Here is a 27,450-nt window from a genome sequence, read left to right as displayed (position 1 = left end):
AAAGCTTGCCCCGAACCATTTGACATAGCAACTGTCTCTTTAGTCTCAGGAATTCAAATGTTAGTCATTACCAGACATTGTCACATTATTCAAACCCAACTCCCAAATGGCTTATTGATAGAAAAGCAAGTAAAATCAGAGGATGCATTTTTGAAGTTGAACAGTCGGTAGCTGTACCTAAATTTCATTGTGTTGTTTGAGTTTTGTGTTTTATTTATTGTGCCATTTGTTTGACAAAGATTGTGTACACATTTCTGTTAATTTATTGAAGCTGACGTGGCTCAAGATGGAAATAAAATCGTCTCGAAGTAAGTGAAGGATTTGTTGTTAGACCGATTTGATGTAGTTTCTTGTTTAGCCAGTTCGATATTAATGGTTTTGCTAACAGAGGAATCATGTGCTTACAGTCACCACTCACCATAAACTTTGATTGCACAACCCATTGCTCAGGTTGTAAGGCTCATTTTGCCCGAATCCTAAATGGTTTTCACAACAGTCTTTCACACACAAAGAAAAATCAAACCATAGAACAAAAATTATTTTTAGAAAACGCAATCCCTAAATATAGGTCTTTATTTACTCTCATGCATTCCACTTCAAATTGGATTAAAATATCACCTTTAACAAACCTGCCATTTATTGCATTGTGGGTAGCTTCTCTAGCATCATAATTTGCCAAAAGAGGGCGCTATACAAATTTGACAATACCACATAACTGGGAGTTGATGGTTGATTCAACTGCATGTATGGCAGTTATCCGATGCTACATTTTGTACCATTTTCTCATTAAAATAAAATCGTCTTGACAAAATATAGGCTGGCAAGAAAATATAATTGTTACCTCCTTTTGTGGAAGTAAAATCTTTCCTTATGGTTTTACATTCAGGAAATGATAATTATGATAAAGCGTCCAGACAGGAAGTTTTTAATTTACAAAACGTTTCAACATATTTTTATCGCCAGTCATAATACACAAGCCTAACAATGTGTCCAAACAAAATGGGTTCAGACTTCAAACCCTTTACTGTTCATGCTTTTACCCTGTTTTCTCCCTGTTATTTTAAGGTCATCACACAGTTTGAGAGGACTGCATTTGATCCTTTTGAATACAACCTTTACAGTTTCAGAAAGCTTTCATTTAAAGGACTTTTTTACAAACTCTTGAAGGAGAAGGGATATGGGTACAGTCGGCACAAGTCAACAATTGTAAGCAAAGGCTTAACCATTTTGTTGATACATTTGTTGAAGTTCATCAAATAGTTTGGAGGAATCTGTTGCGCCTTTGTCGATCATGTTCTTCAAAGCAATGGCTTGTTCCTTGGAGGTGTGAAAGTCTTCCCTCCAGAAATAGATGCTGTGATGATATAAATGAGAAAAAAAGGAAATAGTAACAATGACATTTTTAAAGAATTGGTTCTTACTGGTTTTTGAACCCTCTTTATCCTGTTCGTAAGAGTGATTAAATTCCAGTGTAAGCCACCCACCGCTTCACATAAACTCACTCAACTGAGTACCAGAAGCCCAAGTTGCATTGAGCTGATGATTTATGCAAGAAGAATGCAAACAATTTCTTGCCTCAAACAGACAATTTTGATAAATAATTTGCTTCCTTTAGATCAGATTGTGTCTAGACCTGTAGTATGAATTATTTTTTATATGCAAGTTCACTGCAAACTAGGCTTAAAGCCAACCTTTGGTAGAGTGGCCACAAAAAGAAAACATCTAAGATGAAAATAACTCAGGGGAGCTGAAGGTAGGAATTGATATTCCTCTTAAAACAGTCTAGATTGAAGGATGGAGGGAAACATGCACCAGGCAAGGAGATCTCACATTACATGTACCCCCAGTCTAGATTGAAGGATGGAGGGAAACATGCACAAGGAGATCTCACATTACATGTTCCCTAGTCTAGATTGAAGGATGGAGGGAAACATGCACCAGGCAAGGAGATCTCACATTACATGTATCCCATCAGTTGTTTCTTTGCTACCCTGGGCGGAATTAAGAAGTAAATTGGTTGAACTGCCTGGGGCCAGCCGATCGAAGAAGACGTTTTGATACAGAGTGTGCACGGAGGCCATTTTCACCCACTGGGTTTCCAAGGACAGGAATGTGCATAAAGCAATGGGGGACATGTCCCTTGCACACCATAAGGGAAGACTGTCAACTTTTGACTGCGACAGGGAAATTCTTTCGAATTATATTTTTCAATTTACCCTCTCACCAGGCTCTCTAATCCACCCCCCCCCCCTGCAACTCTCATCTATAAATAGATTCAGAACTGCACATAGTGAAATGAACCCATTTTCCATTAAAGGGTCATCGTTTGTTTTGTTTTTCTGCAAATTATCAAGAACAAACAATAAAAGATAACCATGCCAGGAACACTAGGTTATTTTATGTGCACCACCAAAAGATGGAGCAATCTTGGTTAAGTGTCTTACTTTTAACGGACACAAGTGTCATGGCCCGGACTCGAACCAATATCCTGCTGATCAGTAACAAAGAGAGCTCGAGTCTGTGTGTTTGACAGCTCGCCACACCAATGTTACTTACCTACGGTCAAGACAGGAATGTTGTAGAATCACTATGAGCAGGACCTAGCTTCCTATAGCTAATAAAGTAAAGTACATGTCATGGTATTTTGGCAGGCAACCTTATTCTGGTAAGCAAACAAATGTTGTCCTTTAAAACTGCTTTTTGTGCTTCATCTCAGTAAACTGTTTTAAAACAAACTAACTTTCAAAAAGAACTTACTTGTCTCTGCTTCTGACTTGACTCCAATCACCATGTGAGATTGACGGCTCTGGACAACCGACATGATTGGGTTTAGCTACTCTAGGAGGCAGCAAAGGTTGGGAGGGATCGTCAGCATGGGCTTTCTCTGCCTTCAGTCTTTCCTGTATCTTTTCACAGACGTAACACTCAAATGCAGTGATGAAACTGGGTACTCGCCATTCATTAACGCCCCATGTTCTGCTCTCCATTGTTTGTCTGTATTAAAGGAAAAGAAAATATGGCATGTTTTGAGGTACATGTATGGGCGGGAGACATCGTGATAAAAAGGTCTGAAAACTTACACTCTAAAGGTTTTATCTGTGTCTTCAAATGTACTTGATATGTGCATTTGAATTTAGCTTTTTCAGAAATGCAAGCCATAGTTTTATATTAAAAACTTCTTGCCCTTCAAGATGTAAAAATGTATCTTGCATACACACAGAGCTGTTGTCCCCGCCCAGCTATTTGAAACTGGCCCAAATCCAAATTTTAGTAGGGCCAATCTCAACTAATAGGCCTAGTTTGTTTATTATGTTTAAAGGACCTTTTTGAAATCCGGCCGCTTTGACTTGGGCTCTGGATTCCTGTAATTTTGATACTTTCAGGCAGATCCTAAACCAGAGCAAAAGCCCAAGCTGTGGTTTCGAAAGCGGCCAAAGTTAGGGCAGAACCTACTCCTAGAACTGTGACTACAATGTACATGTACATGTATATGACTGATGAGGTTCGTTCTGCTATCGTCTTGTGGGGGCGATAGCAGAACGAACCTCAGTCATAGTTCTAGGAGTAGGCAGAACCTAGTTGCGATAACGTAGTAACCCTCCTCCTGAGGGTTACAATATCGCAACTAGGCAGAACCCAGCTATACTAATGTAAGCCGCATTTGATCCAAGTGACTTTGGTTATTACCTCAACAAATTATTCTGGATACCAACTTCCTTGAAGGAAAGATATTTCTGATATTCTCCGTCGTTTTCATCGAGACGTTTGATGAACGCCGCAAGCTCCTTGGGTGATTTGAAATCCTCCGCAAAGATGACGGAGTGATCATCAGGCATCCAATCTTGAGCCGAGGGAGAGCCTCTATAGATTGGGATGGACCCAACATGGAGCGGACGAATCAACTTCTCGGTGATGTAGTCTTCACAGATACCGTTCTCAAACGCAAGATGAAATTTATATCTCGAGATGAAATCGAGGAACTCTTGCGCTTCCATTGATTCTACCGGATCTTGAAGATTCTCAGGAAGCTGTTTGTTGTTGGCGCATTTTCCGTAGGAATCCACATCTATATATTTCATTAATTCTTTAACGTAACGGTCACGATCTGACGGAACGTTACAATGAGATTGAACGTATAAAATTGGAGCAAGTTTCTGGCGGTGCTGATTTTTCTTGGTTATTGGAAGAGGTTGTCGCTCTGTCAGGTATTTCAGATTCTTTATGTGTTGAGTTGTAATTGGGAAGTCCGACTCTCGTCGAAATGTTGACGTATGATTAAAAAGTGACATTCCGACTGAATGCGAAAATATTTGATTGTTGAGCGGGGATTCTTCATGTATTAGAGCCCACTCGTGCCAAGGTTCTCGCGGAAGAGGCGCTTCGTAAGCTCGGAAATCGGTTCCGTAAAAAATAATCCCCCTAGCAAGGGGGTCCGATAAAACATTCTTATCTGTTGTGGTTAGACATGTTCCTAGTCCCTCCTTGAGCCCACACTCAATCTCAACGGTTTGTTTACCTTGGAAATGCGGAAATAACTTGTCAGTCCACCAAAGAATTGTTGGTTTTGTCAATGGTGCTACCTTCACCGACACTGGCAATGGTTTAGCAGAATTTCTCATTTCGGTTTCCTCCGGCTCAGATGACCAAACTTCAGATCTCGTGTTCGTCTTTGACATCAGTGTCTTCAGCGGATCGTTACCGAGGCCGAGAACGCCCAGTCCCAAAAAGGTCCCAACAAAAATCACCGTAAAAAGTACAACCAGGAAGACCGCTACATACTTAGCATTGACCCCTCCTCTAGGCCGCTGAGGTCCCTGTGTTTTGGACTCGGAAGCCGGCGAAGATTTGACTCTTTTTCTCACTGCAGAATCCATGATAATTCACTGTTATTTTAAGGTAAAACTGCCACTGTTGTGTCGTCTGCACACCTTCGAACGTACACTGTTTTGAGGACAAATTTTCCGGATGGTTGAATTTATCGGAGGTGCCATGCGCACACACGTGCCCTAACAGCTGACGTGTGATGAATCAAAACAAGGGAAAGTTCAAGCCCGCCCTCTGTAGTTACAGTGTAGGTTTATTGGGGGTGGGGCGGGGGGGGGGGCGGGGCTGGAATTTTCCCCTTTGGCCTTTGCTGCAGGGGGTGGGGCTTGTGGGTTGGGTGGGGCTGCTTCATTTTGTAAGTTTTACACTTTATTTATTTCAAAAATCAACCCTGGGGAAAATATTTGAATCACTACCTCTATGGTCCCCTTCCGAAATTCTGGATTTTGCAAAAGCAAACTTAGACATCTCGATCCTATCTTGTATTTATTTTATGCTGTGAAAATTATACACGTATCCGTGAATCTTTTGCAGCGATCTGTTTTCTAAATATATTTTCTTTGAAACTTTGAAAATAGCCCAGAGAAATCGCGGATTATCTAGACACTAATTGCGTATTGATTTTCCAATCAATTAATCTTTTAATTGAAAACAGGTGCTAGTTTGCGTTACGCCCCCGCGCCCGGCAGAGACAGAAACACAAGTTCAATTGTATAAACCCCAAACAGTTGTGTAATTTAACTACCTGACTGTTTATCATAATTCTCATCGTCTAAAGGATTTTAAACGAAACCTTAAAATAACAAAACTGACGTCTACAAAAAAATACTTCAAAATGATTCTTCGTGTGAGGCAAAGTGCAAGGGGCTTATGTCGCCTGGCCAACCGCGCGTTGCATTGTGGTCCCGGCTGACACTAAATCCGCCATCTTTATTTAGGTTTGTGTACTTTTGTATGGTGGGAACTCAACAGCGAAACTTTGTGCTGTACCATTATCTGTTGGTGACCTCTAAAAGAAATAACATAAAATGATTCTTCATGAACTTCTTCCTGGTGGTTAACTGCAGGACATTTGAAGTCAATTCTGCGTGTGTTGTGGTTTTTTGCTTGGTTTCGGAGTTGTGTTCCAAACTTTCGAGGAACGGGCGGGGAAGTCCGCGGACGTTGTTTGGGTTGAGTTCGTGACCCAACCGCGGCAACGGGGAGCTAAGCACGGAAGAATGCAGCTGCACTGACTGCGGTGTCGCTAGTCGATACCACCACAAGTAAGCCAGCACTTCTTGGCCCCGGGAGCACACCGACATTTACCTTTATTCTGTGTTTATTTTATCAAAACTTGAATGATAAACCCTGCTCTCTGTATATTTAAAACGACTTTTGGAGTGACACTGAAATAACGGCATTTCTGGACACAGTTTGGTGTGAAGAATGCGAGAAATTGACTTGCTGTTTTTTGATCGTGCAGTCGGTGACACTTGGTCATGAAAAACCAAACCATGGCAGGCAAGAAACCAAGGAATAGAAATATTTTGTCCCTGGACAAAATGGAAATGTAAGTATGGCTTAGGATAACTTTCCGTATGGCGCCACCACTTTTTCACACTTTTTTACAAAAAGGGATATCTCATTGAGGTAAATTAGATATCCTGGTGTCATGTGTTTTCAGTAGGATAAAATTGTTCACCATCAAAAACTAAATTTGTTTTTCTTTCAAATCATCTATCCAATTTTTTAACAATAACACTTTCACTTCATGGTGTGTTGAATTTTTAAAAGTTTTGGTTTTACGATGTGAGAGACAGTCCGCCATTAACAGTGCTTATGCATGCAGGACATTGGAGCAACGTCATGTTTTCACACCTTTCATTGGTTGGTATTTTATTGAATATTCAGAAGCTAGTATGGCGTGCAAAATAAATCAAAAATATTATTCAATTACTACTTAACAAATTTAATTTTTGTCCTAAGGCATTATGGCTACTATATTAGAATCTAGAAATATCATAAGGCATGAAAGTAAAACACTCCACCCCCCCCCCCCCCCTCGATGCACTCACACTTCATAACAACCCGTTTTCCCCCATTTCAGACCAATTATGTTTGGTTTCAGTCAGGAGATAAGAAACCAATCTATGATATTTTCTCTTTAATGTAGACTTAATATTTATTACGCTTATCGGAATTTATTACAGTACGCAGTAAATAAAAATTAAAAATTTGTTGTCATTTTCACATAAAATATTTTAATTTTTTCCCCACAATTGCACACCATAGAATCCCAAACAGTAACCACCTCACATCATCCATCTAGTGACTAAAGCAGAATGAAACCCAGTCTAGCAGACAGTAATTTTTTATGAACTTTCGAGGTTGGATGATGTTTCTTTGTTATTTTTAAATGGTACATATTCTCGTCTCCTGCAGTCCTACCAAACCAAGGTCAACATGTTACAGACTTACGCCTAATATGTCGTTAACTGTACATTTTATAACATGAACTTTTTTCCAGTGTTGTGTATAATTAGCCAGCACTGAACATGCGCAGTTACTGTTTTGGGGTAGGCCCTACTTGGACCATGAATTTCAGAATTAATTTTTCTTTAATTTAACAAAAACATTCAACAGAATTTCTGTATCCTGTCGCCACTATTTAATTCCTTAATCTAGTTTACTCATGAGTAACCTTACTCATGAGATTCATTCCTTTTGGTAAATTTTTATTTAAAAGTGGTGGCAGGATACAGAAATCTTTTCAAAACATTCCACGGGAGCCACAAACCAGTTTGATAACCAAATTTATTTATTTTTATCCTCATTTACATTTTCATACAGTTTTTTACAGGAATGTTTAGGTTGTTTTTATGAGGCAGCCTGGGTCAGTTTGTTTGCAAGCGCTTTCAGGGGATACTCTATTTATGACTTGATTGTTGTCCGGGACTAATAAATATGTCACAGTGCTCTCCTGTGGTCCACTGACCAAAAGCCAGTTAAAACAACATGTGACTGTGAGCATGTTCATTTCTATCACTGATTATTTTTCTTCAAGTTACAATTTCCACATGATAATTGAATGACAGTGTTGACAGAAAACATTTTAAAAAAAACTTGCAGTAGACCATGTAGACCAGAGAAAAAAACTGGTACCAGCACTAATGCACTGACACTTCTTTGGGAGGGCAAGGCCATTTTCATTTAATTATGCAAAGAACACTTCCATTAGAAAATAAAAGTCTATAATTAAAACCTTTCAAGGGGCACCATGTCTAAGACCAAGCCAGTGCAATACAGGACGTGACCTTCATGTTATTTCAGGCCTTTGACACAGTACAGACATGCTAAGGTGTGATATGACAAGTCATTGGGTGCCGCTGGCTTCTACATAGTTTACTGAAAATTAAACAAGGCAAACCCTGGCTGAATACTAAACAACATTATAGGGCCTAAAGTTTTAAAAGTTCTATAACACACAATTCACTGGAGGAAAAGAGGTTAACTGATTACATTTTTGCATTTTTATGAAGTTATTGTACTAGAGAAGAGACATTGGCAAGGATGAAACAACAACATAAAACCCACCATTCCATAACCTTTCTTCACAAAGTATTTGTCACAAAAAAACACACCAAAAGTTAAGTTTTATGACGCAAACTAACCCCATAGCACATACCAAGACCAAAAAAAACACCATAATTTTATGAGCTCACTGTCGAATCTAAGAACTGATTAAAAAGTTGTATACTATTCAAACAGTATACTATTGAAAATTCCAACGACCTATTTTCTTGTGGAGATTTCTTTGTGAAACTCAAACTGTGTGGTATCACTATCAGATCAATGAAATATAGTACATTTTAATTTCTACTGTAACGATCAAATGACAATTAAAGCACTCAGTTGTGTATTTGTTTATTTAGGTTGCCATGTGATATAAAAGCTGGCAATGGCCTTTTGGTGCCAGTGTAACTGACAGAAATAAATGGTTAACTAATTTCCTACTTGTGGTTGTTGTTGGACCAGATCAAAGACCGATGATTGAGATTTAGTAGCGCAACAAAAGGTTGTGATTAATGTTTGTTGGCTGTGTGCGGAGATTTTGTCCAATGATCAGAGTTTGTGATATTTGTCCTAATAGATTGCAAGTCTCAAGCGAATGGAAAATGACAAATCAAATCTTCCTTTTGTTAGTGTTTGTGTTTATCATTTAACCTACAGTTAGAGAAATACTATTGAAGGTACACTAACTAAATTCTGAATGTACATGTAGTTTTATAGGGGAATAAATAGTGCCAACTATTGTACTAAACAGAGAAAGTATACAACAATTTAGATGTAGTTTTACAGGCAAGAGTTAACAGAGAAAGTATACAACAATTAAGATGTAGTTTTACAGGCAAGAGTTAACAGAGAAAGTATACAACAATTAAGATGTAGTTTTACAGGCAAGAGTTAACAGAGAAAGTATACAACAATTAAGATGTAGTTTTACAGGCAAGAGTTAACAGAGAAAGTATCCAACAATTAAGATGTAGTTTTACAGGCAAGAGTTAACAGAGAAAGTATACAACAATTAAGATGTAGTTTTACAGGCAAGAGTTAACAGGGAAAGTATACAACAATTAAGATGTAGTTTTACAGGCAAGAGTTAACAGAGAAAGTATACAACAATTAAGATGTAGTTTTACAGGCAAGAGTTAATGCATTGTATGCTAAAGGAATAGGCCTACTTCGGCATTGCATGAGACATTCTTCTAGCTGTGACTTACTATCCCCAAGAAAATGATGAGAAAGTGAATTTTCTTATTGGCGATAACTTGGATTTGATTGCCTGTAAATTGCCTCATGTGCCTTTACACACAGTAGCCACAGAACTAAACTTTTTGTCACTGTGCAGTGAAAGTATTTAAGTCAAGAAAAGTCAACTAAGTTTTCAATTGTTAAAGAAAGTTCCCTTTCAAACAAGGGCCTAAGGGTATCAAGTTGGTGACATGTTTGTACTTTGTAATATTTCAAATTCATTCTTGTTTTTGGGAAGGGCCACATTTTGTGAGTAAGGGCATAATTGTGATGGAAAATAAAAGTTTCTATAATTCCAGGCCAGACCACACAGACGGGTTAGTTTATCAAATACATGGGGGTATCAAAGAATTGCCCAGACTGGGGGTTTAGTTGGTTGACCTGACCGCCTGTTCAACCCAATCTTTTTTACATCCAGTCTGTGTTGTAACACTTGTCTGGTTGTGATTCGCCGCCAAAGGTTACCGAATGCACAAATCTAAGTGTTTATTGTTGCTTAGCTACCACATGACTATACAAGATAAATTAGGGATGTCGACCCAGATGATAGATGGCATAGTACGTGACCTTGTTTTCAGCTGATTTTGTTGAAAAATTCAACCTAACATGCAGGTTTGAACTTTAGTCTGTAATTTTTAGTGTACAGTGACCATACAGTTCACCCAAATCGACTCATGAAGATTTGGGTGAATCTGCTTGTCAATAGATGGTCACTGTGTGAGCATAAAAAAAGGACCGTCGTTTCTCTATAGCTAGGACCCTGATTAGGTAGCAACGTTCTTGTGAGGATTTCACTGTTTTGTGTCAGAGGTCATCACAGTCATGTTTTGTTGACTGGTTTTATTTTTGAAAAATAACCAACCATTATTCCCTAAATGTCAATAGCACTTCTATGAACTCCTTTTATTTTCAAAGAGTGTGAAAACGACAGAATTCTTAATTGACTGCATCAATCAAAGCCAGCGCAGAGTTTTATTAAAAACGTGTTTTTTTGAAATAGCGGATTTAGCTTAAGTGCCCCGTCTCACAAAGAAAGCCACCTGCCCCAGAGGAGCTTTACAGCGTAATATAATCAGTGCGTAAATCAAATGTTGTGCTCAAAAGAACTTGGGTCCTTTATGAATTTTATTTTGAAATATTTTGATTTTGTTTTCTACAACTGTGCTGCGAATATTGAAATGAGAAACCAAAGAAAAGTCTGGGGCTTCTGAGAGAGAGCAGGGTCCAATTTCGTAAAGCTGCTTACAAAACAATTTTGCTTACCAGAATAAGGTTACCAGCCCTAAAACCATGTCAACCATGTGACTCGTTTCCTGCTTATTTTTGCTTAGCAGAAAATTGCTATGCACAAACCATTTATGAATGAAGTCAACAGCACGGATCAGAACCGTGTAGCTCTCGGCATGATTTGGAGCTTGATAGTGTGATGAAGTAATCCCTTGGTAGGGCTCCTGATGTTTGTTTCTGAAAAGTGTAAAGTCAATTATCAAACAGTAAATGGCCATGAGAGACTGCTTGGTTACATCAAGGTGTTACCCAACTGCTCTCCTGATCCCTTTACAGGCATTTGGGTTGATGTTTACTCTTAGCACATAAGCATGACTCTGTGAAACTGAACTCATTGAAAGTACTGAGTATACAATGCTACTAAACACACATTGTAAGGGTAAAATCAAAATTATCCCTGATGCAACAATTATTATCTTAACATCAGACAGCACGCTCTGTGCTGGCTCAATCGCAGAAAGTAAAAAGTCTCAATATTGAACCACGGTCACCCCTCTGGCAAAGTTGAAATCAAATCTAACTTTTCATTACAGACTTCCAGATCATATTTTATTTTGTATCCAGCCTCCATGGCCGTCATTTTTAGGCAAGCTTGATTAACCAAGAATAGGCTGTTTACACCCTTTTAAAGTTCAACACTATTAAGGTGAACTTAATGGGCAAACAACAACCAACGTTAACTCAACAGAGTAGGCACTCTTTTATCGTTGGAAAATTGTTTCATTTATTTTCTTTTGAGATGAATGGTTGAGTAAACATTGGGTGTGAAAAGAAGTTTTTGAAAAGAAACTGATTTTACACTCTGTTGGCGTTCTAATGTTGTTTTCTTGGTCTAGAGTGTTGTTAAACTCTTCTGCGTTGATTCTTCATTAGCCCCTGTTTGTGTAATTTATTTGTTGATGAGGTGGAGTTGCTAGGGCCATCTCACATCTGTGAATTTACAGATTATAACCAGTTTCTAGGTGTGTCGTGGCTGAGCGATCTAGTTTACCGAACTCATTCTCTCTGGTGTTGTCAGCAGAGTGTGTGGTTTGAATCCCTATCATGACGCCTGAGTGTGCCCCTGAGCAAGGCATTTAACCATAATTGCTTCGCAAACAGTTTAGAACTGCTCTACCAGCCAGGCATTCTGCTCTACCAGCCAGGCTTCTCAAAGATGATGCCCATGATACCTATGGACTGGACCTCAGCCCAATGAGTAGGTGCAAACGTGCCCCTGGTGACAGTTGATTTGGGTTTAGTTTAAGTGTAGAACCATGGAGGAATAAGACATTCCTTATTCCTCCATGGTAGAACTCTGGGATAAGAGTTTTACCATCTGACCATGGGATCAAGAAATACCTTTGAAACAGATCTGAATGCTTGGGGGTTGTATCCACAAAGTATCTCGCTCAAAAAAACTATTTTGAAACTTGATGAAGTCTTTCATTCCAATATGTTTGTGTGATAAACTTTGATCTTGTAATGCAATAGCTTTTTAGCATCTAAAAGGAGCAATGGGTCACATTTGGTAGTAAAATAAAGAGATAGAGGCAGTGCTGTCAGAGGTTCATGGATTTAAAAAAAAATACACAAGATCCTAAAGTAGCCTAGGAATCATACACTGTGGCTGACTTGTTTACTTATGAAGTAAATACCAAATTGCAGTACTGAAGGGTTGGTTGTGGATACCGCAAAATAAATACAAATAAACACAAGTAATCCTACACTGCAAACTGGTTGCAAACACTCGCGGCATGGTAAATATGCATTGCACAAGCTGGATTACTACAGTGGATCTTGGGCACCCTGCCAAAGTGGGGATTAACTTTTAAGTGTACACTTTTGCAGGAACTTGTAATTGTTTGGTGTGTACGTACTCGTTGGGCCATGGTGTATGGTTGAGGTACCAACAGGGCCCAGGGCAGCGTGAAGAGCTTTTAGTTGGTAGCTCCTGGCAAAGTTATGGGAGTGTCATGTGTAGACCCTGCATTTGTTGCATGAGAGAGTAATTGCAAATAATGACCGCACAAAAGACTGTTTGTCTGTAAAGTCTATACTCAAACTAGCTTGCATTATTGCTGTCTTGTTCGTCATTCCGGGTGCAGTGCAGTAATTGAGTTTTCAGAAACTTGTCAACCGCTCAAGTGTTCTTCCTTTACAGTGGCCCACTTTCCAAGTTCCGTTTGAATAGCTAAGGACCTCTTTAAAAAATAGTCTCATTTGTTTAATTGCTTTTTAAAAATAATGCATGCCTGGAATTGTCTAGTACACGAAGGCTGTAGCCTCTAGTTGCCCTGGTCTTGGCTTCGGCACCTTTTTAAGAATTCCCAAAAGACATGACATATTTATTCTCACACTAGCTGTGCATGCAAAGAATGCTTTAAGCATAAGTTCCTTGCTTTCTTTCTTTTATAACGCTCAAAGCAGAGAGGTAAAATTTGTAAACCCAGTCTGTTGACATCCATAAACTTATTTGTGCCATTCCAGTCTGGGACCCCACACAAAGCCCCCCATTCCTTGGATATTAATAATTAATGAATTCTTCATTGATTATTGCATTGACAATAAGAACACTTGAGCGCCGAAATCTAAATCCTATTATCGGTAAATGGCTCACTGGTATCACATCGCTGAGAAATCTATGAGACTTCAAAACGACCTTCGCCTTTCCATTTGAGATTTAAAAAAATAATAATAATAGTGGGTTCTTATAGAGTTCATATTCGTCACTCAGTGAGGCTTAAGGCACTTAACATTTAGTATTTTCCTGTACTTAAGATTGTTGAGCTTTAAATGCATGTATGGGACCATTTTGTTTTCAAGACCAGTTTCAACTGTTTTTATCTGACTAAATGCAAAGATATGACTTATCTCCTTTTTCATCATAGGTAAATAAACTTTGATTTTGAGTATTTGAACATCTTTTTTTTTAATGAAAGATATTAAATTGATAAACCACAAGACTGTCAGACTTGTCTGCTCCTGAGTTTACTTGCCAAACACTTGCCATGGGCCTGCGGTGGGGTGTTGCATTTTGAATGCTGGAACATAGCCACCTATTTTGATGAGTTTGTTCAGAGATTGTGTTGGTGTGGTCTGTGGACACTGACAACCAGGCGGAACTCAATTGAATATATTGCACATCTAGGACTAATAAAACCATGTTCTTTTAAGAATGAAATTGAAAGGCCAAAGAAAAACAGTGCAACTCTAAAAGTCTATTAGGGTATAGGACCAAGGACACATAGATAATTAATTCGGATGTCCATATAATTAATTGACGTCAATTGAGATGCCATTATGTGATTTGAAGACCCATAGCTGAGGTCCTTTGTACCGAAGTGTGGGAGATAATCTTCCGTTACTCAGAATAGTTCTTAGGGGGGGGGGGTCCTTTTGAGTAACCAGTACACATGGAGGTGTGAACTAGGCAACTGTTACCCAGGGACAGGTCTACCAAATCAGCAATCAATAAAAGCCTAACTAAAGGGTCTATGCCTGCAGCGCTTTGTTCATCTTATTGTGTAGTGAGCTAAAAACAGATCCAGTATCCATTGTGGGGGTCAGCAACCAGCAGGAGCTCATAAAAACCTGTTAGGAAGTAACTGTTAGGTTGATGTTATTCCTGAGGATGGGCCTAAAGGGAGGTGTGCTTTAATGGTGGTATGAGGGGCTTAATTAATAAAATAGGCTTAAGGAGTTCAGTTATAAACTTATTTTCCAATAGGGGTGCACCCAACTAAATGAACTCACATAGCATACAGTGCAAAATGCTATGTAAAAAAAAAAACTTGGTGGCTCATGTTTTGAGGCATTGCATGGGAAGTTAACAGGTATCTTTTTCCATGGCAACAACACCATGTCTAAACATGTACCTGCTGGTTGTGAACTTGTTTTGCTTTATTCTATGATCGCACAGTAGATTTTTACTTGGTAGCTTATTATTGAGAAATGGGGTGCTGAAAGTACTACAACTTCTGAAGGACTTTGGATCGCTTCGCAAAGTTTTCAGAGGATTAGCGATGACCTCCGGGGTTGTACCCCTCAAAAGGGGATTAAGGGAGGAGGTCTTGGGGATTACTGGACATCCATCATCCAGCAACTGGCAATGGAGCCTGTCTACAACTATCTGTGCCTCCATGGTTAATCTCTGTCGTCAGAGGTGTTTAGCAAACGCAGCCTCCCTGCGGACCAACGATTGGATGGCTTCAAATTAGATCCCCATGTTAGAATAGATCTCTTTGTAGGAGTATGGTACGAGGAAACTATAGTAGTGTCGAAGACACCACATGCTGATAATTACTATTGACTACAAGCAGAATACGCATTTCAGATTTGGGAACTCGGATAATAGAAACTCTTACAGTTTACTGGCATTTTTTAAAGCAGGTCTCTAATTTTGGACAAGTGATGGTACAGTAAGATATTTTGGTTGTGTATTACTTGCAGTGAAGTGAGCAGAATTTTATTTTATTTTTTTTTGAGGGGGGAGGGTGTTTTCTTAATTGTTTCCTCGCATTCTTTTTTTTTTTTTGGGGGGGGGACGGGGGGGGGGGGGCAAAGAGGAGAGGACAGTGGATCTGAGTGGGTTGCTGTGAACGGGGTCTCTTGCCATCCTCCGCCCCCTGGGTTAAATATTTGGACATTCAGCAGACCCTACTTCAATCCTCTGCATTCACCCCCCTACCTTGAGTTTAATCTAGGCCGTATAAGTCCACCCATTCCAGGGCCTTTTGGATTATCTCAGTTTGTGGTAACTCGTTAATCCCGCCATTTTCTGGTATTTACCCAGAAGAAAATCTCTCCTCAAATTTTAATAAAAAACTTCTTGAGACAGCTCAAGTGGTGAACTGAAAGTCTAATCCTACTTGTCGTAAAGTAGACAGAGCCAGACAACTGGTTTCCGGAGGATTGATGCTCTGTAAGCAAACTCTTTTATGTCCAGCTTTATACGTCCTAAATGGATTGAGTGTTTACTGTGTAGCGAGTCCCAGAAAGATAAATCTGTGATCAAGCGAAGGTTTGTTTTGACAAAACAATATTTTGAAACCCGGTAGCAGTGATTTTTCCGCTTCTCTAGTAGCCTTGTGTTGTGTATACTTTTCGGAATAATCAGAGATTGACTTAGATGATAAACGCATTATTATGTAAGAAACTAAACTGTAGAGTTGCTAGTTTGATTGATGCGTTATGCAGGCGTGTGATAAGTAAGTGGTTTTTTCCTGATGTAGGATTTTTCATTGATCTTTTTGTCTCTTCATGTTCTGATTTTCTTGAAAGAAGCAAAACTACAATCACTTGAGATGCAAGACCTGGGGTGGATTTCACAAAGAGTTGGAACTAGAGAAATTCTGACAACTAGTCCTAAAGTAAAGACAAGTTCATCGTCCGAACTCAAGAAATAACTAGTCTTAAATATTTGTGAAATCCACCCCTAGCCCTCGTTGTGGCACACCCTAAAGATTTCTGTTTTAAAGGGAAGGTATGTTTGACAATCACTCATAAAGTAAATGCCAATGAAAACTTACTTGGCTCGAAGTAAATCAGTTTTCGATAGTAAAGCGTTTAGAGAAACAACAGTGAATTAAAAGAATGCAATTAGTACTGGCGTGTAGGATTGATGTTAAGATCAACAGTGCCCTCAATAGGCTTGCACCACTATTTCAGTGTCGGTTAATATTTACTCATTAAAAGAATGACAAAAATATCTGTAAGGCTTGTGATTGTGAGAGTGAGCCCTCTTGTGTTTGTGTTTGAGTTTGGCCAAGAAAGGAAAGTTGAAGCAGGAAACAGGGAAACGTGTATGGGAAACTGCATTGTGAACAAATAATATATTCCTGCTTTATTGAGGCAATTGAAAATTTGCTCATTCACTGACAAGTTTTCAAACAATTGCTTCAAAATTGATAGCGGAACTGGTCCTTTTCTATTTATAACTTTACTTGACAAATTTCAGCTCTATAAAAGTAGGCCCTGGTCCGTTCATACTAAAAAAAATAATGCTTATTACAGAAAAGCTTGCTCAGCATAAATAGTTAACCAACCAAATTTACCCTTTCTATGTTTGCTTCGTAAATTCTGCTTAAACAGCTTAGTGAAACTGTTCCCAGGTCCTTCTGTGAACATCTGCTCTGAAGTTGTAATGTAATATCTTTGTCATTATTTATCAGATCCATGGTTGCCAAGCGACCATGGATCTGTAGCTGTATTGTGATCTAGCGCATGACCCCCCCCCCCCCCTCCTGCGCCACTCAGCAATACTAATTAGTCCTTTTCGATCTCTACATCTCGCTTGATGTAATCAAACAATGTCAATGTCAGTGGTAGATGGGTTGTTAATATATGATAAGGGCAGAGGTTTGTTTCATTGTAGGGTTTCAGGTAAATTGTAGGACAGACTCTAGAACTAAGACAAGCATGGTGTCTTTACCATTCAAATGACAGAGAGAGGTTTTAGATTTTAGTGTCCAAACAGGTTACCATTCCAATTGCTTTTAAGGTAGAGGTAGTATTTTTTTAAAGGTAGTATCCCAACTTCTAAACACAAGACTAAACTATCTGTTTCATGTTTTTTATGAAAATTTGTACTTAAAAAATGTGATTAAAGAAATTAGCAATGTCTGGGTGTTTTGTGATAATTATCCAAAAACAATTGGTACCTAAAGGAAACAACAACTACAAAGGGGAAAATATAGGCCTAACAGACTGAAATGTTTTCATATTAAAACAAAAAACAATAGTTTAAAATTTAATAATTTTTGTAAACAAAAACTGATTCAGAAAACATCAAGGTGTATTGGCCAACTGGACTACACATGTGCTGAAATGTTGACCCCTGTCCACAGAGTTAGCTTCCATTAGTTGACCACTAATGATATTCAGAATAAAATTATAATTCTACAAATTATTTATCATTGTGTCCACATTGAGCTCAATGTATTCAGAGTTAAAAGCAAACATTCAGTTCTGCCTGACCGCCACACAAAAGACACGAAACATTAACAAAATACATCTGCTTTTATCATCCACGGAGATGACATTGTTAATACTCTGTTTGATTGTTGCCTAGCAACAGCAATCCCAACTCTTGACCTTTCAATCCAGAACTTAGGAAGGTCAAGCTCATCGGATTTTTAAGTCCATTGTCGTTCAAATTCCCTCTGGCAAACTGCAAGGAATCAACCTTGGTAGCATCTCTTACAGTGGAATGTCAAAGGCTAGATGAAGAAATGCAGTCTGTTTTAATTTAATAGCTGGACCTTATTCCATACAGCTGCCTTAACATATAATATTGCTACTAAATGTCTGCTCAGCACAAATGAGCAGGAACCCAGTCACAATGTGACTTGATAGTTTGGTTTGTAACTGTATTCTGTTAAGCACAATTATTTCTTGTGCTTAGGCACTGCATGACATGATTTCAAACAATTTTAACAAGATATGTTATTAGCCTGCATGTGAGGTTGTTAGTGTTGGAGATGTTCTTCTTTTTGAGTGCATTTGGTAACACGATACTTCAGTTAATAGTTTTTGTAGACTTTGAAAGTCAATTGAATACTGTGCATTATGATCAATCGTGTTCGCTGATGTTCGTCCATTTATTCTTCCCGTTGGAAATACGCTAGACCCAAATTAATACCACATAAATACTTACAATTGTCATTACTTGAGTACAAATGTAAGTATTATCGTGATTGATTGCCAAAGGTATTATTTATCAATCTTACTTTGCAGTCAAGTCCAAACATCCTGAACACACACACAGCCTATAATTATATTGTCACTCTCCCTTCAATTGTTTGACATTGGACGGAGCTATAAATTACCTGACAGCTACTAATGTGCTTTTGAGTGTGATATTGAACACTCTGGTGTAATGTTGCATTCCCGTACTGCTGGGAAAGGTACATAAATCAGCAATTTTCCTTAGCCTTGTTTGGACGCCTTAGTTTGAGATTTTTTTTCTTGAGTGAAGGGCACGTCTTTACTTCTACTGGAAAGTTTCTAAGTGTGATATTTTGTTCTTATGAGGGCGGGCAGTTTTAAATTGTTCAAGGGCAGCTGTCTAAGAGCGAAATGTACTGGACTGAACAGTTTGAAGGGGCACCAACATGACTAAGGCAATTGCCTCTTGTCTTTGTGGCATATCATGGCTGCATTTCTAAGGGCACCAAGGCTGTGACCAGGGTCATGGGCCGATCTTGCCTTCATATTTCACAATATGGTCCGAGTTGAAGTTGTTTACAGATATCTCCTTGACTTCTTTTTCTTCCTTTAAATAATAGAGTTTTACTCCTTGCAATTACCGCCCAGTTTTGTTGTTGTTGAAATGAAGTTCTTGCCTCACTGCGTAATTTCTCCATCGATACATCCCAGATCCATATCACTATGGATACCAAAGTAGGAGATGTGATGTTCATTGGAGTAAAAATAATGTGTTAAGTATCGCTATGGCAACATCATAACAAGATGAGGGGAGAAACAGACAGATGATTGTCACTGATGTAGGCCATTTATTATAATCGTCTTCAATATCATAGTTCTTAATATCATATTGCTTAATGTCAAAGTGCTTAATTATCGATGTATCTAGGTAAACAAAATTGAAGAGTATTCTTTATATACCAGATGTAAGCTATTTCCTTTATTATAAGAAAATGGGATACCATCCAATTTATTGGAAGTTGCCAAATCTTCCTGATTCTGCCGAAGGTTTTCTACAAAACAAACCAAACATTCCATCTTCTGATGAACAAGTTTGAAAATCTCCCTGATTATTGAAACGTTGTCTCTAGTCTACTGTAGTTTAGAATAAATGTAATTCTAAATGTCTCCCTGATTGTTGTGACTAATCTCCCTGATTGCAAGATGCAAATGTTGACAGCGCTGCATTCTATTATTGACTCTGAAATGCATCTCGCATCCCCATGCATTATCAAAACAATCTAGCTTAAAAAAAATAATTTACAAGTGACCCAGGGGCTTGCCTGTGGAAATAATGAAAGAGCATTTTCGACATCAATAATCGGGCAACAACTGGTCATTAACTGTAAGCAGATGATATTACACTGCAACATTTTGGCCCACAGTTTGCCAATTGTGGAGATACTAAAGAATGAAAGTGTAGCTTGTGTGATTAAAGCTGGAGGGTCTTTGGACAATATTGTGATATATTCCGAACAGCTGGAAAGCATACATAAAATGCAATGTAGTCAAGTCTCTAGTTACAAAGAAAATCTCTACAGGTTTTTATAGCCCAGCACTATCACTGAACCGGAAATATATTTCACAAGAATTTTAAATATTTCTTTCCTTTTATGCTAAGGTTTGCAGGAGGAGGTCTGGAATGGAAAAGCTTTCAATTTTATTTAGAAATTCTTTGGTTGCAAAATTAAGAATAAGTCGCTATTCCACTCGTCCTTTTGGGATAAACTATAGGGTATTCATGAAGCTATTAAACTTAGCAACGCAGTTTCTTTTCCTGACCAGGCGGGCAAGAATTGATAAGAATTTTCACGGAATCCAAATCAGTCAAAATCCACATACTGTATCTCTCAATATAATTACTTTTCTCTGAGGGACCAATTTTCTACAGCTGAAGAATCGTTGAAGACATTCGTTGGGCGTTGCAATCGGTGGCACATTAATTATCCTGCCCAAGGATGGCTGGCTTTATTAATGATTGGCACAACGTCTTACGGGCTGGCGTTTCTACCGCATGAGGATCTCAAGGATGTCTTGATAAATTGTGGAGAAACCTTTCCCGAGTTTATGGTTTCTATCTGAATGATATATGGCCAATTGATCAGATATGTGTGAATTCTACTTTCCATGTGTGGTTTCGCATTAAAGCCATTGGACCCTTTCGGTAAACAGTATTGTCCAAGGCCCAGCCTTCGTGTATCACAACTTCTATATCAAATAACAAACCTGTGAAAATTTAGGCTCAATCGGTCATCGGAGTCTGGAGAAAATAACGGGAAAACCCACCCGTGTATCCGCGCGTTTCGCCATGTCATGACATGTGTTTAAAATAAATCCGTAATTCTCGCTAACGAGAATTGATATTGTTTTACTGTTTTCTCAAAAAGTGAAGCATTTCATGGAATAATATTTCAAGGGAAGTCTTTCACCACTACCTTCTGTAAATCCTGTAAGTTATTTGTAAATCTGTGAACTTTTTTTTTTTTTTTTCTGCACCGAAAGGGTCCAATGGCTTTAAAGGCCTGGCAAAAATGTTGTTTCCTGTAAAAACTTGAGCTAAGCTGTTATCAACATGTTATCAAGATATTTTATCAAATTTCAAGCCTGTATGCTTTGTTTTTGAACGGGCAAGGACAACCAGGCATTTTCTCCTGGGACATTGTAAATTACTACTGCAGATCATTTCAAGGGCACCAAGGCATAAGGCCTGCTTCTCTTCTAAAAAATGCAAACTAACTTGTGCTTCATAGCTCTTCCTTCAACTATAAACGAAGCAGTACTCTACATGTGTGTTATCTAAAGCACTGGGTGGGCATTGCAGTGCTCATAAACCTCATAAACCATATGAACATGTGCATGGCAAGTGCATTGCCTGCCTGCCTCGTCAGTGATGAACTGTGCACAGGCTGTGTATGTAATGACACCACAGTTGAATGCTGCAGGGCTAAAGTGTAACGTAGATCCTCCTTCTGGTCTACGTAATACACAGTCAATCTACACAACTCATCATTGTCATATATACTGTACAACATGAGATGTTGACATTATGATGGGCTAGCTGTGTGTGGTAGCGACAAGTTGACATTATGATGGGCTAGCTGTGTGTGGTAGCGACAAGCAGGAAGATGGCATGGGATCAGAGAATAGCAATTGAGTTGAAAGCTGTTCTTGTCAACGATGTATAATTGGGGCCTTCTGCAAGACTACAGGAGGAATCTATGTTAGGGGGATTGAATGCAGTGTGTCGTATCTTAGATTGTGTCTCATCTCGTGTGTGATGATGTTAAAGATAACACATTGATTTGGAAACATCTTATTTCAGACTTGAGGATTCTGTTTTGAGCTGTGTCTTAGGTGTGTAGTAAATCACTCTTGAACAGAGACTACACAGTGTGATGGATGGCTACCTTCATACAACACTCATCATTAGACTTTGAATAATTTCAACACTTCGAATAATTTCAACAGTCATTCAGCCTTGTGCAAGAGGCTATGTGAATTCCATTTTGATAACGGCAATTATTTCCCGTATCACCATACAGAGGAGAAAAACAGATGAGGTCATGTGATATGATCCACAAGGTCATGTGACCTGCTTGACTCCCCCTCTCATTTAGCGACAGTGACAAATACACAGAGAGGGTGACAGGGATCTTATGTTGCAGATAACACTGTGGCAACCTGTTTTCCTGGTTAAACCCCCTTTTGTGTCTTGTTGATTTGTGTTTTGATTGGTTGCCATGGAATTTTCATGGAGTTAAAAAACATCGCTATAGAAACTGGTGAATGAGGAGTCTCAACGGAGTTCAGATTACTGTTGATGAAATGCTTGGCTTTTTTCGGACAACTTGTAAGTGTTGACTGTTTTCCTATTGTTGTCTCATCCTGAAGACACGCTGGCATCGGTCTTCGACCTCCTTAGATGTTATTTTGTTGTGCAGTTAGCAAGTCTTTCTCAGAACCACACCAGAGAATAATTTTCTACGAAAGAGTTGAGTTTTCTCAGGCAAACGCTTCATTTCTCTGATTTGTGAAACATTATTCTTGTTGGGTTCTTAGTAGAGAAGGTTTTTTTCATTTCCGAGAAGCAATATTTTCTGACGGGATTGTGAAAACATCAGTACTTGTCAGCATACCACTTGAGAGGATAAAACGACGTTGTCGTCTTTATAAGAAGCAGAATTATTCATTTCACAAGATGTTGACTTCTCAGTGTGAAGAGACTTGTTCAGGGAGAACGGTTTAAGCCACACTCACCCGTCTCCGATGTTGGCCTTCCAACCGCCCCAGCTTACCAGAACTCCCTCGTCGATCCAGCTAAGCATCGCTACGCAGACCCCACCCGTAATCCAACCCTCATGCGAGATCACTAGGACCCGGTCTGCCAACCCGCGCTTGACACGCAACCGAAAAACCTCGGCCAATTCATCGGCGAGTTCGGCACCAAGCATCGGATGTCGATCCTTGACACTACCGAGAAAGCGGATTGGGTCTTCAAGATCGGCTAAGACAGGCCAGAGGACCCCGTCTCATACCCTGCCGCAGAATGGCGAGGAAGCAGAACGAATTCTATCGAGCATTCTGTCAATGTGGGTAACATTTGTTTATTTTTGCACCCCCCCCCCCCCTCCCCTTCAGATCTTTTGTTAGTTTGAAAAGGTTTCATGGAATGAGGAACCTTTTTACTATGATCAAAGTTCTGTTTTGAATTTGTTCTTATTATTTCAATAGGGCCTATAAATATTTTAAATATATTTAGAGCCTGGTTAGAAATAAACAACTCCTCATTGATTTATAAAACCAGAAACACTTTTTGTTTATTTAACAATCAATATCTCCTATTCCATTTAGTACTTTCGACAGCTCATTATTATGATAAATGAACGTGGATATAAGATCATAACATTTCACCTCCTGAGATTTGTTTCTAGCCTTGTTGATGTCATTTTTACATCGTCCTGTAAAGTGTAAGTGTAACAGGACAAAGTAAAGGACAATAAATGACCACGTTGAGGTTGGCTCTAGACAACTCTAAAGACCAGAGTCTGACTGTGCCTTCAAGTTATTCATTGGCTGACTTAAAGACGAGAGTCTGACTGAGCCTACAAGTTATTCATTGACTGACTTTAACAACCTGCCACATATTGTTTTTTAGAAATATAATCTGGGAGGTGCAGGATTCGCTGTTTCAAACACAGGGATTGGAAATTCTAGATTTTGAGCTGAAGATAATTTACTTTATAATTCACTTGGTTAAAAAAATAGCTGTTCAGGACACGAAATTAACACTGGACCACTGGATGGGCCCAGTATTTTTAGCACTTGGCCAGTAAAATCACAACTGGGGTTATCAAAAGATGGAAACTTTGCATCAGCAAAGAGTCTCACCCTTCAAACATACCGTCTGACTGATGTACATTATTTTGTCCTTCAAAGTACAGTTTATGCCCCTGACGTTTCGACCCTAGCAGAGTCTTTCTCAAAGCCTTCCTCTTTAAAAATTTTTCCAGACGTTGTGTATATTTTGTCAGATCATTGCATGCTTTACTGTTCAATGCTGTAAGCCCTGAAATTTGCATGTTGTATTTATTTTAAAATGACATAATGCTGTTTAGCCCACCCAATGTCTTATCCATTGTTTGTGTTATAATTATTCTAAACTGAAGGACACTTGATTGTTTTCTCAATGCTTTTAAAGCTAGGCCTTCAGACCTACATTAAACATGTAGTATGTGATTGATGTATACTTTAATAAAAACTATTTTGTATTCAGATCAGGGCTTTATTTCATGGTTCTGCTAACCATAAGCAAAGAATCAACGCTTACAGAAGCAGGGAGTTCCAGGCTTATAATTTCAAGCGTATCTTTGCTAAGCTAAAAAAAGTGGGGTACCAGTTGCATCAATGTAAACTTTGTAGGATTTTGGCTGGTTACCAGTTTCTGTTCAGCAATATTAGTTCAGGCTTAGCAAGTTTTTATGCTTACAGGCTTTATGAAATTGGTCCCTGTGCTTTACAGGGCCTGAAAGCGCAGAATTCAGTGCTAAGCAGCGTTCTGTATTGATTATGTGGGTTTGGAGCGATCCATGGGATGTCCTTCAATTTGATCATACCACAATTACAATCAAGTGAAAGTCACGATGAGCCATCCATTGTGTTGTTATCAGTTACCAGGCAACGACCGGCATTTGCATCAACGGGGGAAAATAACTTATAGTTTTCTGTTAGACGATTAATTTGATCCAATCAACACGGCAAGCGAATGGGAGGTTTGAAGCACCTTGAAGTCCCTTCATTAAAATTGACTGATGAAGTGAATTATTCATATTCAGAGTGGGATAGGGCGAAAGGCTTAGTGCAAGGCTAGTGTTAAATCAGAATAATATGACTTAAAAGAGCAATTGACTTTTAAATTATTCGTTAGACAGTTAGAATGTCCCAGGGATTTATCTTATATTTGATCCCTTTGATGATTTTTAGTGTGGTCACAGTAATGTTATGAAAGAAATATTTGACTAAAGGGCCATGACAGATATGTAGTAATTTAAAGACCGGTCACAGGCACCATCGGTTACTATGTCTGATTCCACTTATCAGGCTAGTCAAACAAATCCAAAACAAACTGAGCTTTGATTCCGATGTGTTTTGTGTTGGTTAGGATAATGGGTTTGACGTCAAAAAGCACTTAAAGTTTGAGGTACTCCGACTGCAAATGAAATGAATGCAATCTCCTCATCTGTTGTTTGTTTGTCAACGGATATCTTAGTAGGATTAACGAGTATGGAAATCATCTTAATTATCATGACTAACGAACCAACTAATGAACTGATGTCACCACAGGCTCGTTAATGGATCCACAGTAAAAGCTAACGATGTGACCTTGGTATTGTTAATTGATGGAGAGTGCAAGAGCTTACATTAATAGCCATTTGTCAGCTTCAAAATAATATGTAAATATTGCAATGTCTTTACATAGCACCATGTAGTGGTTTACTAGGAGGTGTGCCACAATATGCTGCAAATCAAACCAGGAACACTATGCAGCCTTGGCCTTCTGATAAGTTTACTGGAATCTTTTACATGCATTACATAACACATGGGACCAACAGCTTCACGCCCCATCTGAAGGACGAAGCAATAATGGTATAGTGCCTTGTTTTAAGGAAACAAGTTTCACGCCGGGGACTCGAACACTCTATTGACAAGAAACACCAGATCATTAGTGCGGTGAACTTATCGGCTCAGCCATGACACGCCATAAAATGCTACATTGCCACTTGGCAAATCCAATTAGTAAACAGCCTATTAGTATGAGTTACAAAACCATACAAAGGAATATGAAAGAAGAGATAAAACCAATAAACATATGGTGTTGATGAATTGTCATGACGCCGTTTCCATTGTCTACCTAGCCCAGTCTAAAGGCTCCATAAATCAACATGTTATTGAGAAGCACAAATATTAATTATTTGTTGGCGTTTATTATTTACGATGCGAAACATTTCACTGCGAGCAGCTGTCATTATAACCTTGGCAGTACGTCACTCGCGAAAAGAGTCAAAAGACGCAATAGACTGCGACTGTTTGATAAAACAAACAGCTGGATATTGATGTGGTTCCTCGTATCGGTACATCAACCCTCACAAACAAAGACGTCTAAAGTCTTCCATATTGACGTCGTTGATGAATAAATGCATGTCAATGGGAGACTTTCTGGGAAGATAGAGGGCAGCAGACTTACCGGGTAAATCCATTGTTCTCAGAATTATGCGCATGTTCAGAACTACGTAAACAATGGAAATTTACCCGGTATGTCTGCTGCCACCTAGCGTTGGAAAGTCTCCTATTCATTGCCCTTCTTTGACAGTTGTTTTTCAGTGTTTTTTTCTGCCCAGTCATGTTTGGAGGAAGGAACAAAATCTAATCTAGGTGATTGAACCTAGGATAGTTTGCTAAATCATGTTGACTTTTTAAAAACCAGTTACAATTTATTGATTTGTGCAATTTATAATCATAGATGTGAAACTAATGTGAGAAATTGGCTTTTGCCAGCTTGGTGTTTATTTCCCGTTGTGGGAGTTTGCCGAGTTCTTCAGTTGTGAGAGCTCAGTAAACCAAAATAATTTATTTTAAATTGCCCCTTGGAGAGGCATCAAAGACAATTGTCTGCAGGTCAATGTATTCGACCCTGAAAGTATTAAACCGTCAAATATGTAATTAATACAACAAATTAAGGGCTTTCAAATTATTACTGAGATCAGGCAATTCATTTAGTCAATATTTACCGTAAGTGCTTTGTGAAATCAAGCTTGAAATTTGTTGCCATGTTGGTAAGTTCTGTGTTTTTTTTAGTCAGATACCGTTTCTTGAAAGATAGAAAGTTGGATTGAAGTTGGTCATTTTGTCATGTCCGTAAATAGAATGGTTATACTAACAATGGTGGCACAGGTCATTCATGGTCATTGCTGTTGGTTACTGTAGTGTTGATATTTCTATTAAAATGTAATCTTATCCTGCTATATTAGTACATATTTCATTCAAGGACACCATTGATGGGGGACCTTGGGTAAATAGCAGGTGGCCTTAGTGGCAGGCGCCTCCTCAATAAAACAAAATGTCCTTCAGAATTATTGGCTGGATTTTTTTTAGATAATTAGGCCTATATAAACATTATATACACTTGTTTTTTTAGGTAAAGGTTTACCTAAAAGGTACTGAGCACTTTAATTTTTGAATTGAACAAAGACAAACTAATGGGAGTAGGATTTGAACCAACAACCTCCAGTATAACATGCCCGGCGGTCTACTAACTGAGCTATCTCACCCTTATGATGGTGGTCTCCCTATCAGTCAATATCT

At 38.7% G+C, this 27,450-nt stretch overlaps 2 protein-coding genes across 4 annotated transcripts in view; one reads left to right on the top strand and one right to left on the bottom strand.

The window, feature by feature from the left end:
- Positions 1–542: 542 nt before the first annotated feature.
- LOC117303769 (alpha-(1,3)-fucosyltransferase 11-like) lies at positions 543–4,974 on the bottom strand. The gene is made up of 3 exons (XM_033788119.1): positions 3,688–4,974; positions 2,758–2,994; positions 543–1,354 (listed from the first exon to the last, which is right to left on the bottom strand). Exons 1-3 carry the CDS (start codon positions 4,872–4,874, stop codon positions 1,219–1,221), a joined length of 1,560 nt encoding a protein of 519 aa, XP_033644010.1. The 5' UTR covers positions 4,875–4,974; the 3' UTR covers positions 543–1,218.
- Positions 4,975–5,777: 803 nt separating this feature from the next.
- LOC117303768 (protein FAM149B1-like) overlaps positions 5,778–27,450 on the top strand; it is a 30,976-nt gene continuing 9,303 nt past the window's right edge. Inside the window, exon 1 of one of the 3 annotated variants that reach the window (XM_033788118.1) lies at positions 5,778–6,376. In XM_033788118.1, the coding sequence (XP_033644009.1) occupies positions 6,306–6,376 (71 nt within the window). In that variant the 5' untranslated portion in view covers positions 5,778–6,305. Of the gene's footprint in view, positions 6,377–21,589; positions 23,181–27,450 lie in introns of those variants that run through there. The other 2 variants (XM_033788117.1, XM_033788116.1) reach the window with 2 other exon arrangements.

This window comes from Asterias rubens, chromosome 20 (assembly GCF_902459465.1).
Source record: "Asterias rubens chromosome 20, eAstRub1.3, whole genome shotgun sequence".
Taxonomy (NCBI): Eukaryota; Metazoa; Echinodermata; class Asteroidea; order Forcipulatida; family Asteriidae; genus Asterias; species Asterias rubens.
Note: the sequence above shows the minus strand (reverse complement) of the source record. Positions and strands in the feature narration are given on the sequence as shown.

Coding starts and splice junctions, on each gene's coding strand:
- LOC117303769 (XM_033788119.1), bottom strand. CDS start 4,874: ATGGATTCTGCAGTGAGAAAAAGAGTCAAATCTTCGCCGGCTTCCGAG. Junction 2,995..3,687: donor ATCCAGAATAATTTGTTGAG/GTAATAACCAAA, acceptor CCTTTAATACAG/ACAAACAATGGAGAGCAGAA. Junction 1,355..2,757: donor CAAGTCAGAAGCAGAGACAA/GTAAGTTCTTTT, acceptor ATATCATCACAG/CATCTATTTCTGGAGGGAAG.